General features: G+C 44.1%; 1 protein-coding gene across 2 annotated transcripts in view; it reads left to right on the top strand.

The window, feature by feature from the left end:
• OTUD7A (OTU deubiquitinase 7A) overlaps window positions 1–15230 on the top strand; it is a 370674-nt gene that overhangs the window by 205837 nt on the left and 149607 nt on the right. The window contains exons 3-4 of one of the 2 annotated variants that reach the window (XM_023195666.2): window positions 2759–2853; window positions 4547–4701. In XM_023195666.2, coding sequence (XP_023051434.1) covers window positions 4551–4701 — 151 coding nt within the window. In that variant the 5' untranslated portion in view covers window positions 2759–2853; window positions 4547–4550. Of the gene's footprint in view, window positions 1–2758; window positions 2854–4546; window positions 4702–15230 lie in introns of those variants that run through there. The other variant, XM_023195665.1, reaches the window with a different exon arrangement.

Here is a 15230-nt window from a genome sequence, read left to right as displayed (position 1 = left end):
TCCAGACCTCAAGTGATCCACCAGCCTCAGCCTCCCAAAGTGCTGGGATTACAGGTGTAAGCCACCATACCTGGCCAAAACAGAAGTTAATGAAAAATGGATCCTGAGGCAGTTTGGGTCTTTATCCTGCTACACCTCTGTCTTGCAATTTTGCTCTCTCTGGTTGGACCAGTTCCTCCACTAAGTGTCTTCCAAATCCAGCAGTTGGTCTTTGAGACCCGTGTGTGTGTGTGTCTGTCTCTTTCTGCTTACTGGGGAGCTCCTGGGGAGGCTCAGGGGGCTCATAGTTCCCACACAGTCCCTGCAGTCATGGCCGGAACAGATTAGCAGCTCCATGAAGGTTGCTTAAGTGAGAAATGAACACTGCAACCTCGGATACAGGAAGGAAGACGGAATTGAAGGCAGGAGCCCCCACCAGTTTAACCCTCTGTGATTCCAAGCCAAGACACTAGAGGTAGGCCCCTTATTCCTGCCTTCAGCAAGCTGGTGGCAGCAGTTTTCTTGCTTAGTGGAGACTTGGGAAGGCAAGGGTGGTCTCAGGGTCCCTGCTGAGAGTTCATTCAGTAGCTCATAATTAATGTTTGTTGAGCATGTACTATGGGCCAGTACATTTTGTGCATGAATTCCTTAAAATTTCATAATAACTGTGAGATACTATTATTATTCTAATTGTATTGAGGAAACTGAGGCACGTAGAGGTGATATAACATGCCTAAGGTCACACAAAGTGGTGGAACCATTTTGGCCCCAGGGACTGATTCCAGGGCCAACCCTCTTCCCCACATGGCACTGCCCCTCCTAAGGCAAAGTCACCAGGCATTGACGGGACACATTACTTTCCCCAGGGTGGCTGAGGAGACCTTCAGAGACGTTCTGTCTAAGGGCTGGGATGCATGGAGGAGAGCAGGAACGCAGGGCCAGGGCACGGCCACCCAGAGCCTCAGGCTGTTCGAAGCGGCTGAGTGAGTGCTTTAGAGGTCACACAGGGTAGACTGAGAGGTACCGTGCATGCTTGGGAGGATGGCCCAGGTAACTGGGGGCCAGTGTCCCCAGCAGCCCAGCCCCTCCCATATCATCATGGGACATGAATGTGAGGATGTGGTGATGGTGGCAGTGTGAGGTTTAACGAATACATCTGGAAGGCCAGGTACGGTGGTTCCCACCTGTAATCCCAGCACCCTGGGAGGCCGAGGCTGGCAGATCACGAGGTCAGGAGATCAAGACCATTCTGGCCAACATGGTGAAACCCTGTCTCTACGAAAGATACAAACAAACAAACAAAAAAAAAATTAGCCGGGCGTGATGGTGCATGCCTGTAGTCCCAGCTACTCAGGAGGCTGAGACTGGAGAATGGCATGAACCTGGAAGGCAGAGCTTGCAGTGAGCCGAGATTGTGCCACTGCACTCCAGCCTGGGCAAAAGAGTGAGACTCCATCTCAAAAAAAAAGAAGAAGAAGAAGAAGAAATAAATCTGGAAGCAAGATAAACACGGTAGCTTCTTACCACACAAAACATTCATTTTAAGTCCACACTTTAATCTATGTTTGCATTAAGGACATGATACAGAGGAGGAGATGTGGACATAATTCTAACTGCCATGCTGGTGAAAGCTCATGAAGTTCACAGTACAGCAACCTGGCTTAAGTATAAATGGGCTGAGATTACACCATTCACTGCCGCCGAAAGGTGGGGCCACCCAAGTGTCCGTAGATGAATCAACTGATATGGAAAATGTGATCTATACATACAGTGGAATATTAGTCTACCTTAAAAAGGAAGAAGATTCTGACACATGCTGACAGCATGCAGCAACCTTGAGGACAGTATGCTAAGAAGAATAAACGAGCCACAAAGGACAAATCCTATATGATCCCATTCACATGAGGTACCCAGAGTAGTCAGATTCACAGAGACAGAAAGTAGAATGGTGGTGGCCGGGGCCTGTGGGGAGAGAGGAATGCAGAGTTAGTATTTTATGTGTACAGAGTTTCAGTTTGGGAAGATGAGAAAGTTCTGGAGTTGGATGGAGGTGATGGTTGCTCAACAGTGTAAAGGTACTTAATGCCACTGAATCTTACTCTTAAAAATGGTTAAAATGGTAATTCATATTATGTATATTTCACCACATAACTGAGATTGAATGTATTGGTGTGGTATGTGCTAATAAAGTTTAAAACAGCTCTGTAGGCTGGGCGCGGTGGCTCATGTCTGTAATCCCAGCACTTTGGGAGGCCGAGGCGGGTGGATCACAAGGTCAGGGGATCGAGACCAACCTGGCTAACATGGTGAAACCCCGTCTCTACTAAAGATACTAAAAACTATCCGGGCGTGGTGACAGGCGCCTGTAGTCCCAGCTACTCGGGAGGCTGAGGCAGGAGAATGGCATGAACCCGGGAGGCGGAGCTTGCAGTGAGCTGAGATTGCGCCACCGCACTCCAGCCCCTGCAACAGAGCAAGACTCCGTCTCAAAAAAGAAAAAGAAAAAGAAAAAAAAGCCCTGTGCTGTGCAAGTGATCCTCACTGAAATAGAAGTGCTTGCTAAAATGAGGGAAGCTGAGACGGCCCCTGGCCAGGCCCAGGCATGGGACATGGTGGTCAGCTGGCCAGCGGGGACCTGTAGGGCCCAGGAAGACAGAGTACATGCCTCAGGCAATTGGCCAAGGCCAAGATCCAGCCTCCTGTGACAAAAAGCCAAGGCTTCGGCCTCATTCTGAGGGTAAAGAGATCACATGCTCTTGTTCTCTGATCTGTCCCCCAGGTGGCAGTGACAAAAGAAGAGACTCTCCCGGCCGAAGCCCCGGTGCATGGAGAGAAGGAAGAAATCGATTTCCTAATTGGTACCATATACATCAGGTCAAATAAATTTCTTATTTTCTAGCTGCATCAACTAAAAGTTATAGGAGCTGTGTGCAAGATGGGGTGGTCACAATGAATGTCCCTGAGGGTACGGACCTCCCTGCCTGAGACCCTCAGTCCTCAGGGTCTTGCACGTTAAGTGAGCTCATTTCTTGCATTCCTACAGAAAAACAGGAGTGCTCAGAGAGCTGAAGCCCATGTCACAGCTGGACAAGGGCAGGGCCAGGGTCACATCAGGCTATGTGCCTGTCTCTAAAGCATGGGCCACTGACACAGGACCTACCCCACCAAGCAGCACCCATCCCAGTGGGTTACTGTGAAAGAAAGAACAGAGGACAGTCATCAATAGCATGGGATTCAAACTCACCCCCACAATCTGTAAAATTAATTACATGCTTACTAGCATCAAATTCTCCATTGCCTGTAATGGAGTCTGCAAACTTTTTCCGTCAAGTTCCAGGAAGTAAATCTTTTCAGTTTTGTGGGCCTTAGGGTCTCTGTTTTAACTCCTCAACTCAGCTGAGTGCAAAAGCAGCCACAGGCAATATGCAAATGAGTGGGTATGGCTGTATTCCCATAAAACTTCATTTACAAAAACGGGTGGCATACCACAGGTGGCCCATGGTCCATAACTTGCAGACCTTGTATCTACACCAACACAAGGATGCATTTGCACTCCATCGGCAAAGACTGAGCACCCACTGGGGACCCCAGCACGTCTGACTAGTGTAAGTCTCTCTCACTTGCAATGTGACCGTTGCTTTTCCCCAGCAATCGGCTGCTACAGTCAGCCTGGGTCAAGCTGCTGCCCATCCATTCTCTTTCTCTGGCTGGGATCATACTGCCTGGGAAATCTGACATTCTTCAGAATGTTGTTGGATTGATGGCAGCTCTTAGAGAGATGGCAGATAGTTTAGTAGCCATCTTCAGCAAGTGTAGTATTTCAGTCAACTGTGGATTAACCTGGAGTCTTTCCTAATAGCCAAGTAAGGGATGGCACACTGGTAAAGGCATAATTGGAATAGAGTGGGTAACATTCCTCACATTGTGACAAGTATTACAAGTCTATACAGTTCGGAAGAGGATTAGAAATCTAGCAACTCCAATTGAATTTTTCTAGGTATACTTAGGTGTTTGAAATTTTAAAATAATCTAGTCTTTTTTCCCCATCGGTTATTGGAATTAATAAAATGTAAGGTCAGGAGCACTGGAAATAGTGATGACCCCTTGCCTTAGTCTATCTAGGCTGCTGTGTCAAAATACAATAGCTTGGGAGGCTTATGAACAATAGAAACGTATTCCACGCAATGCTAAAGGCTGGGGAGTCTAAGATCGGGGAACCAGCGGATTTGGTGTCTAGTGAGGGCCCATTTCCTGCTTCATAGGTGGCTCTGTCTCCATCACCTTGGAGATGAGATATCAACATATGAATTGTAGGAGGAAACACAAACATTCGGCTCATAATACCCCTTCTCTCACATGGCATGTACAGAGGGATGCCATTTTAGTTCAAATTCTATAATATAATGTCTTGCGTGAAGAATCAGGCAGTTGGACCAAACCAGTTCAGAAAAATATGACAGCAGGTGGAAATGGCTCCTGTTCTCTCCCTCAGGTCTCTGCAGGTAGTTGTCACTTGCAGCTCCATTTCCGTCACGTGGTAAAATGCGTTTTCTCTTCTTTCCTGCAGATGGATGGTTTCTAGTGTGCTTCCAAACCCCACCTCGGCTGAGTGCTGGGCAGCACTCCTACATGATCCTATGACTCTTGATATGGACGCAGTCCTGTCAGACTTTGTTCGGTCCACAGGGGCAGAACCTGGTCTGGCCAGAGACCTGCTGGAAGGTAAGCCCACCTCCTTGTCCCCCCACACCACCATTCTGGGCATAACCACCTTCCAAATAAGAAGATTTCCAATACCTGATAACAGTGGTACTTGGACAGTATTTGGACTCTCAAAAGTGAAAGTGTTGGTGATAAAATTATTTTTGTTATTTTTATTTGGCTCATGAAATGGATCACCCAACTCTTGACAGTAAAGTTGCCGTGAAGCACTAATTGGGCTTTGCTTTGTGTCACATCTTACTGATGTTGAGTCAAAATTTATCAATGATTATTATATTTAAGAAAATATATTCAATGGAGCAGAAATACAAAACATTCAAGAAAATACTTTTATGGGAGGCCTTAGTTTCATATCTCTGTGTTAGCTGAGACGAAAATACTCTAGGCCAGGATTTTTGGTGGAAAAAGCAGCTACTAGCCAGTAAAGTCACTGAGAGTAATTCACAAACAAGAAGACAGCCTTCATCCTCCAGCTTTTCACATAGATATCATTTGCTGTGTGAGAAATGTGCACCCTCCATATGTGTGATGTTTTCAGATACTTATTCAGCTACAACCATAGTGAACTAAAATGAAAGCTTAGTTTCTGTGTCACTAAAATGGATTTACCTTTTTTTTTTTTTTTTTTTTTTTTGATAGTGGCAGTGGTATGTGAAGGTAGGAAGGACCAGTCACAACTTTTCAGGACAGTCAGCTGTGTGAGAAGACAGAACTTTGTAATGTTTACTCTTTACTTCAAATGTATAAACTGCAATTTCTGGAGTTAGTAAATACTTGGTCAAGAATTGTAAGTCACAATGATTCTTTAAGTCACTTAGGGAAAATAAGAATTACTGCACATTTGCAGAAGTGGAGAGAATTATTCCATCCTATTGAAAATTAAGAACCACCTACTGGAGGATTATCAGAAAATGGCAATGGCAAAAACATAGTTTTTAAATTTTCCGCAACCTCTTAGAATTTCAAACCAACTCCAAGTTTAGAATAAAATATGCTTAGAGTTTTTGTAATCTACGGAAATCACAATATGATTCCCCCTTCCTGCTATTTATATGATATAATGTCTCCCTGTCAGTTTCCATTATTTTTGTTAAGTGGGCAGCAGAGTGGAGAAGCAGGCTTGGAATAGGGCCGGCAGTGAAATCTGAGTTCCAGTTTAGATTCAGCCACTTATCAACTATGAGATATAGGACAAATTATTTTACTTCCTTTACCCTCAGATTTTTTCTACGTTGAACTTAACCCACCTTACGAGGTGACTGTGAATATTAGAAGTTGTGATATAAAATGTGTGGTAAAGAAGCAGCATGTAACAGATGCTCAAAAAAGTATTTTCATAAGAACATGCTTGTGGTGGCCATTATTGTAATTAGTACTAAAATCAGTATTAATGTCTAGACAGTCTTAAATAGGAAGCAAGAGATGCCATCTCTTTTCTTTATTTTTTTTACTTATGTTCTTCACGTTAAGATACAGAAAAATTAAGTTTTTTGTGTCTAGTTCCATGAACTTTAACACATGTGTGGATTTGTGTTATTATTACCACTTTCAGGACACAGAAGCACTTCATCACCTCCAGATTCTCTGTCCTGATATCTTTTATAATCAGACCCTCCCCTACCCCAACCATTGGCAACCTGTGCTCTCTTTTCTATCACTCGTTTTGTCTCTTTGCAAGAATGTCAGATAAATGTCCTACAGAGCCTAATCTTTGAAACTGGCTCCTTTTCATGCAGTGGGATTATTTTGAGACTCATCAAGTCATGTGTCAGTAGCCAGTTCCTTTTTGTTGCTGAGTAATATTCCATTCTGTAGGTACACCACAATATATTTATCCACTCATCTGTCCAGGGGCATTTCAGTTGTTATCCATTTTTGGCAGTTATGACTAGAGCTTCTAGAAACATTTAAGAACAGGATTTTGTGAATATGGTTTTAATTTTTCTTTCTTTCTTTCTTTTTTTTTTTTTTTTTTTTTGTGACATGCAGTCTCGCTCTGTAGCCCAGGCTGGAGTGCAATGGCGCCGTCTCAGCTCATTGCAACCTCCGCCTCCCAGGTCCCAATTCAAGCAATTCTCCTGCCTCAGCCTCCTGAGTAGCTGGGATTACAGCCGTGGACCACCATGCCCGGCTAATGTTTGTATTTTTAGTAGAGCCAGGGTTTCACCATATTGGCCAGGCTGGTCTTGAATTCCTAACCTCGTGATCCGCCTGTCTCAGCCTCCCAAAGTGCTGGGATTGTAGGTGTGAACCACCGTGCCCGGCCTAGTTTTAATTTTTCTAGGCTAAATACATATCAACCTTGTAAGAAACTGCCAACCTGTTTTCCAGAGTGCTGCACCATTTTGCATTCCCACCAGCAATGTCTGAGAGCTCCAGCTGCCCCACATCCTTGTCAACACTTGGTATTTCTTCCTTTTTTGTTTTTTCGTTTTAACCATTTGATAGCTGCGTAATGGTATTTCTTCATGGTTTTAAATTTCATTTTCCTAATAACTAATGACATTGAAATTTTTCATACGATTTATCATCCATCTTTTTATTCTCTTTCATGAAATGTCCGTTCAAGCTTTTTGCCTATGTCTAAATTGAGTTGTTTACTTGAGTTTTAAGAGTTCTTTACATATTCTGAGTATAAATCCTTTGTTCAGATATGTGATTTGCAAATATCTTCTCCCAGTCTGTGCTTGACTTTTCAGTCTCTTAACAGGGCCTTTTACAGAGCACAGTTTTAAATTCTGATGCAGTCCAACTGACGTTTTTCTGGTATAGATCTTGCATTGCATGACATATCTGAGAAATTTTACATAACTCCAGATCATGAAGATTTTCTCATAGTTGGTCTTTTAAAAGTTTTATACTTTCATGTTTTACATTTAGATCTACGATCCATTTGAGTTGCTTTTTGTATAATATGTGAGATTTAGGTCCAGATTCAGTTTTATGCATACGAATATCCAATTGTTTCAACATCATTTATCGAAAATATCCTCATTGCCTTTACAGATTTCACAGAAAGCCAGCTGAGGGTATTGTGATTTTTCTAAATTTGTTCTTCTTTTTCAAAAGTGTTTCAGCTATTTTTTTTTTTTTTTTTTTTTTGCCTTTCCATGTGAACTTTAGGATCCACTTACCTCCATCTACTCTATCTATAGACTGTTTTGCTGAGATTTTGACTACAATTTTAGTAAATCTACAACTCAATCCTGTGTTGTGTCTTTCAGTTCATGAAGGAATGCCGTAATTTCCATGTACTTGGGCCTCCGTTAAGTTCTTTCATCCACATTTTATGGCTTTTGGCATATAGATCCTGTACATGTTTTGTTATATGTATATCGGGGAGTGGGGTTGTAAGCTATTGTACATGGTATTTTTTATTTCAGTTTCTACTTGTTCATTGGTAATATACAAAAATATAATTGATTTTTGTGTGCTGATGTTGTATCCTGCAATCTTGCTAAAGCTAAACTCAGTTTGTTATAGGAAGGCTGTGTGTGTGTGTATGTGTGTGTGTGTGTGTTCTCCTTGGGATTTTCTACATAGGTGATCATATTGTCTCTGAGTGAAGACAGTTTTATTTCTTCCTTTCCAGTCTCTAGGCCTTTCTGGTTTTCTTGTCTTGTTTCACTGACAAGGACTATTCAAAAGGTTAAATAGCGGTGTTAAAAAAGAAGATCCCTGTGTCGTTCTTAATCTCTGAGAAAAAGCAGTATTTCACCATGAAGTAGAATGTTGGCTATAGCTTTTAGTAGATGGTCTTTGTCAGGTGAAGAAAATTTCTTTCTATTCCAAGTTGGCTGAGAGTTTTCTAATAAATAGATATTGAATTTTTAAAATGAAGATCAAATGGGTTTTTTGCTTTAAACTGTTGCTATACTAGATTAAACTGATTGTCTTCCAGTGGTAAACCAGACTTTCAGCTATTTCTTTCCATGTTTCTATGTTCTGCCGTTTTTTTCTTTGCTTCTGGGACTCAGGTGATAGGACGCTCAGACCTTTTGTTGTTACCTAACGTCTCTGTGGTTCTGTTCAAGTTTTTCAAATTTTGTCTGTTCAGATTCAATCATTTCTATTAATTTTATTTATAAATTTACTAGCTACTTCCTCCATCATCTTCTGTTAGTGAGCCCATCCGGTGGGTTTTCTATTTTAGTGTTGAATTTTTTCATTTCTAAGATTTCCACTGAGTTCTTCTTCATATCTTCTATTTGCAAAACTTTCTGTATTTTTTAAGAGTACCCTTCTTTACTTGTACAATATTTTTAACAACTGCTTGAAAATCTTTGTCAAATAATTCCAGTATCTGTTTCATCTCAGAGTAGCTGTTGGCTTTCTGTATGCTGAGTATGCTTTCAGTACGCTGAATTGTATCCTAGACATTTTAAATACTACGTTTTGAGATTCTGGTTATTGTTAAAATCTTAGTGAATGTTATTAACTTTGTTTTAGAAGATAATCACTCCAAATGGGTTCAGACCACAAATTTCTAGTTCCCGCAAGACTTGTGTGGATTGTGGTTGCTATGCAAGTCTTTGAGATGTGGATCCATCTCACACAGGTGCCACCTAGTGGCCAGCCTGGGACTCCGGTGGTAGTCTATTCCGTATTTCAGCACTCAAAGTCTGTGTCATTTGTATAGGGTCAGATCCATACATGTAGAGCTCCAGGGTAAGCCCAAGAGTTCATGAGCAACTGTCAGGGGTTGCTCTCCCCAAGCCCTTCCTCACGGTAAGCTGCTCAGTAGCGTCTGGGTCCCTGGGCTCTCCCTTTTCAGCCCTCCAGCCAGCTTGGGTGGTTGAGGCTTGATTTCCCCTACTCTCTGGTGCACTTGACTGAAACACGTCAGAGCTAAGCAGCCAGAAGCCAAAGAGAAAAAGCGTGAAGGTTTTCCCCACCTTCTGGGGACCGCAGACCTTCTGGTTGGAAAGGAAGTTTGCCTGGCCTGATGACTTTAATTATCTGCCATTTCTCACCAGGGCCACAAAATTTCTTGAGATCTGGGGCACAGAGAAGAAAAACTTTTAGAAAAAAAAAAGAGGATAAATTAGAGATTTCCAGACTTTCTCAGAACAGTAGAGACCCCTTTCCTGCTTCTGTACCTGAGTTGGTGGTGGGCTGTTCCTGGAATTAGTGCCCACTCTGGATTAGGAGGTGCATTGAGTCCACACTGGGGAGACGAGGTGGGGAAGTGTCTCGCTCACCTCCAGCTCTGTGGCACTTCCAACCGCGGTCTCCTGTCTGCATCGGCTCTTCCAACTGTGATCTACCTTCCTGAGCCCAGTCGCTGCTGCCTGCACGCTGTCCAGGGGTCCCGGCTGCACCCCAGTGGGACAGAGGGTGGCAGTGCTGAGTGCTCACTCACCTCACCCACTGCTGGGTCCTGCCCTCGGCCTTCACAGGTAAGAGGACTGTGGTTCCATTGTGTATGATGGATTAAGGTGTCAAAGTTATTTGGGTGAACATTTCTCTAAAGTCAGTATTTCGAAGAATGAAATATTTTTGTTGTAAGTCCTCAGAATGATCTGTATTGGGAGGATGTCAGTAATGTGGGAATTTAGAGGGGAGATGTCTAAAGGGAAATAAATCCTCATGGTGGCAGAAGCTGAGTGGAAGGTACATAGTTTTCATTTGTAACTTCTTGTATTTTTGTTTATTTCAAAATGAAAAGTTAAAAAACACCGCAACGATGGGAAGCACAGCACAGCAGAGGGAGGCCAGTAAGAGAGAGGAGGAGCAGAGGCTGATCACAACCTTGGTAAACTGAGGCAAGTGAACACCGACCTGCCTCCAGACAGAAGAGGGTGGCCTTGCCTGTTCGCCTGCTTCCTGTGTTACCAGATCAAACTTGGGTCTGGCCCTCTGGCGCAGCAAAGCCAGAAACTGACGTCAAGCTTGCAGTAAGAGAAAGTGAGACATTTATTGCAGGGCAGCAAGCCAGGAGAATTGGGCAGCTCGTGGTGAAGCCCTGAATCCCCCAGTGCCATATAGGTAAGCGTTTTCACAGGCAGGAAGAGTCTGGGCGCGGTGGCTCATGCCTGTAATCCCAGCACTTTGGGAGGCCTAGGCGGGCAGATCACCTAAGGTCAGGAGTTCGAGACCAGCCCGGCTAACCTGATGAAACCCCGTCTCTACTACAAATACAAAAATTAGCTGGGTGTGGTGGTGGGCGCCTGTAATCCCAGCTACTCAGGAGGCTGAGGCACGAAAATCGCTTAAACCCAGGAGGCGGAGGTTGCAGTGAGCCCAGATTGTGCCATTGCACTCCAGCCTGGCAACAGAGTGAGACTCCATCTCACAAAAAAAAAAAAAAAAGTAATAATAATAATAATAAAATAAAGTCGGGGGCAGAAGTTACAGGCAAAGACATAAATCAATATGGAGGCTGTACATTGGTTTGACCTAGAAAGACAGGCCATCTTGAACCAGATGTGGGGCGAAGGGCACAGGTCATAGGTGGATTCGAAGATTTTCTGATTTACAATGGGTTAAGGAGATGAAGCTTTGTCTGCAAATTTGTGATCAGCAGAAAAGAATGTTAGCTCTGGTCTGTGGGCATGACCTCCTCCAGGCCCGTCAGGAAGAATTTTAGAACAAAGAATGATGGTCCAAGCTCAGTCCTCAGTTTCCCCTGTCTGAGGTCTGCATGCCAGCAGATAGCACTTTTCATTTGGTGAGGGTCCTGGTTTCTGAAAATCAACTCAAGGACTTGTGTTAAAATGTTACCTTTATTCTCTATAGGGAACTTGGGTTTATTCTGTGACTTTAACTTCCCTGGCTATTGTTTTAAGTTATTCTTCCCTTCTTGCTTCAGTTGCTCATTGACTTGCCAGTGCTGGCTAGGTGCCTGGAAATGCCTTTGAAGGAACTCAAGATTTCCTTTTATTTTCATGCTTGGGGGCAGGTGCCCAGCAGGCCCCTAAGAGGGGTCTCTGCTCCATCTCATCTTCATATCAGCCTCTTGCATGTCCCTGAAGTGGTTCTCCAAAACAAATTCAAATCAGGTAACTCCGTTTCCTCAAATTGTTCATACCCCGCCCCCATTAATTACCTGCAAAATAAACTTCACCTGGTACTCCAGCCCTTTAGCATCTAGTCCTATTCCATCCCTTCCCTCATTACCTGAGGCATCTCTTCACCATCCCTTTCCCTGACTTGACACCCACCTCTGTGCTTCTGTCTTCACCCATTGCTCCTGCTGCCCCTCCCCCTGCACACACTGCCTCCCTGTTGAAATTCAGCTCTTCCTCCAAGATGGATCACGAAGTCCCAGACAGCAAGGACCATGCAAGGTTTTGTTCACTGTTTGCCAACACTCAGCACGTATGAGTCCCTCAGTAGAGTGATCTATTAATAGCTGCTGGGGTACAGTGATGAGCAGCCAGACAGAAATCGCCCCCATGGAGACAGGTGGAAATAAGTTATATAGTATGTTAGCCATTAATGCTGTGAAGATAACTAAGTCAGGGGGAAGGAAGCGGGTATGAGTGTGTACAGTTTTAAATTAGGGTTGTCAGGGAAGGCTTAAGGCTTCACTTAAAAAAAAATGGGATCTGAGCAATGATTTGAGGAGGTGAGAAAGCAAGCCACGTGGATGTCTGGAGGAAGAAGTTTCTATGAAGAGTAAGGATTCACTGATCATTCCTTGCCCTCCTGTGGAACTTTGTGGACTTCTGCTGCAGCATGTGCTTGGTTGTGCCTTATTTTATAATTCATCACAGGCTAGTCAGGCTGGATTTGCCCAGTCTTGAGCACATGCCACTGATTTAGCAGAATTCACAGCTCTGACATTTCCAAGTGTGTGCAATTAGAGGACTGCCGTGGACAAATCCCACACCCTTGAATGGGAACAAAAAGGCGGTCTAGGGACCATGAATCCTAAGCAGGAGTTAATGCTTGACCACAAGATGTGAGGGCCCTTGGCCGGGGCTGGGACTGTCTTGTCAGTGGGTCTAGAAATACTGAAAGGAAACCGTTGGCTGCCCTTCCAACTGTCCTGTTCTCACTAGGGAGAGCTCTGCCGTTAGACCAGACATATTTGGGGGAAAAATGGCAAAAACAGAAAAAAAAAAAAAATCTCCAATCAGAATTCTAAGATACGTCCTCTAGCCTGGCCCCATTCAGGAAGACACATTCTTCCTTTAGAGATAAGAGTATTTAAATACTCTTAAACAGACCAGTTAAGACCATTTGCGGTGAGTTACCTTGTGTCATGTTGATCAATTAAGTAGATCTGATTTCCCTCATTTCCTTCCTACCGGGGAAGCTTGTAACCCCTAGGTACCATCACTGGCCTATTTTGCTGGTTTTACTCAAAAGTCTGTGCCACTGTGGCTGCTTGAAATTAAACACTTTGGCCAGGCGCGGTGGCTCACACCTGTAATCCCAGCACTTTGGGAGGCCGAGGCAGGCAGATCACGAGATCAGGAGTTCAAAACCATCCTGACCAACACAGTGAAACCCCGTCTCTACCAAAAGTACAAAGTTGCCGGGCATGGTGGTGCACACCTGTAAACCCAGCTACTCAAGAGGCTGAGGCAGAGGTTGCAGTGAGCTGAGATCGTGCCATTGTACTACAGCTGGGACAACAAGTGAGACTCTGTCTCAAAAGAAAAAAAGAAAGAGAGAAAGAAACACTTCTCTCTGGAAAGCCAGCCACATTCGTCCCAGCATCTTTCTTGGTGTCTGTGCACGGACAAAGCCTCCCCATTCCCCCACGTCCCCCACCACTTTGTGTCCTTCCACTTGGCTTCACTTACGTGCCCACCAGTGCAGGGTTCCTTGAGGCCCAGGAGTTCCATGCCATTCCCTTTCTCATGGCTGAGCGCCCCAGCCCTGTGAGTTAGCTGTCCTGAGTGGGCACTCAGTAATGTGGGCGAAACTGAATCAAGCTGAAGAGGGAAGGAGCAAAAAAGCAACCAGAAGCCCTCTGATAGTGCAGCTCAGATTCACAGTCATGTTGTTAAACACTTTTTAAGATAAAAAAATTAGCTGTGCAAACTGAAATCAATTTAAACTATTTTCTTTGATTAGGCAGGAAAGAGGAGGCTGCTACATATTAAGAACTCCCACTTAAGCCAAACCTTCATGTCTTCAATCTCCAAGCAGGCATTGAGGGCCTCTGGGCTGCGTGTGGGAGATCCAGGAAGAAAGAAGAGTAGGCCCTGCCTTCAGGGTCCTTCCTGCCTAAAGCAATCTATAGGCAGCTGTGTTCTAACAAAACTTTTATTTCTAAAACAGGCAGCCAGCCAGCCTATGGGCAGTAGTTTGCCAACCTGTGCTGTAGATTAAAAAAGGCTTGAGATCTGTCAAACAGTGATAATGTATGCACATTATTTGAATGCTGATTCCAACAAACTAAAAAAGAAAAATTATAAGACAATCTGGGAAATGTGAGGACTTAACATTTACTGGATATTTGATGATATTAAAGAATAACTACTTTTAGATATGATATTTTTATTGTGATAGTGCTAAGAAAAATAAGATACATACTGACGTGGATGGATGAAGTAATATCATGCAGGGGTTTTCTGGGGACAGGCGAATGGGTGGGAGAGGAGATGAAACAGTATTATCCATGAGATGCTTTTTATTAAACCTGAACAGTGGATGCAAACAGGTTTATTATAAGTGATGTACGAATGTTTCCATAATAAAAAGTTTTAAAACAGACAGCACCAGGAAACCTCCGCTTCCAGCCAAGATGAAGTATCAGAATGTGGGTGTACCCTCCTGCCTAAAGAAGAAAATGATAAATATGATAAACAAGACACTGAACATTAGATAGTGAAGGACAGTAGTCCCCAAGAGACTGGAAACAAACAAGGTTAGTCCTATAATTGCCCAGCTCACTGCCTTGAGAAAGTTTCTAATATGTGGTACAGGGAGGAGGAGCCCAGAGGAAGCTTGCCCGACTCCACAATGGAAGGAGACAGAGCTTAGAGTCCCAGGAGTCCAGGAGGCTGGAGTCCACAGGTCAGAGGCTGAGCGAGGAGACAGCTACGCAGAGAGAACTGCAGTGATTCACAGAGGGTTTGCCTCTGCCACTCAGCCAAGTGTCAGTCAGTGCCTTTGTGTGAGGAAGCTATGTGGAGCTGGGGAGAGAACCACCTAAGAGGATTAGAGGAAACAGTGCCTGGGGCTGATACAGAGCCATGGAAAGTGCCTGTGCTCGCCAGCCAGGCCATACAAGCACTGAATATAATACCTAGAAGGATCTTGCCTCAGTAATTGGGAGTAATTAGCCCTGTAATAAAAACGTTTCTAGGGTTAGACACAGTGGCTCATACCTGTAATCCCAACACTTTGGGAGGCCAAGCGAAGAGGATCACTTGAGGACAAGAGTTCAAGACCAGCCTGAACAACATAGTGAGACCTCTGTCTCCACAAAAATCTTCTAAAAATTAGCTGGGCATGGTGGCATATGCCTGTTGTCCTAGCTATTCAGGAGGCTGAGCTGAGGAGATCACTTGAGGCTGAGAGTTCGAGGTTATGGTGAGCTATGAGCGCACCACTGCACTCCAGCCTAG

Source organism: Piliocolobus tephrosceles, chromosome 6 (genome assembly GCF_002776525.5).
Source record: "Piliocolobus tephrosceles isolate RC106 chromosome 6, ASM277652v3, whole genome shotgun sequence".
NCBI lineage: Eukaryota > Metazoa > Chordata > Mammalia > Primates > Cercopithecidae > Piliocolobus > Piliocolobus tephrosceles.
This window is presented reverse-complemented; position numbering and strand designations above follow the sequence as displayed.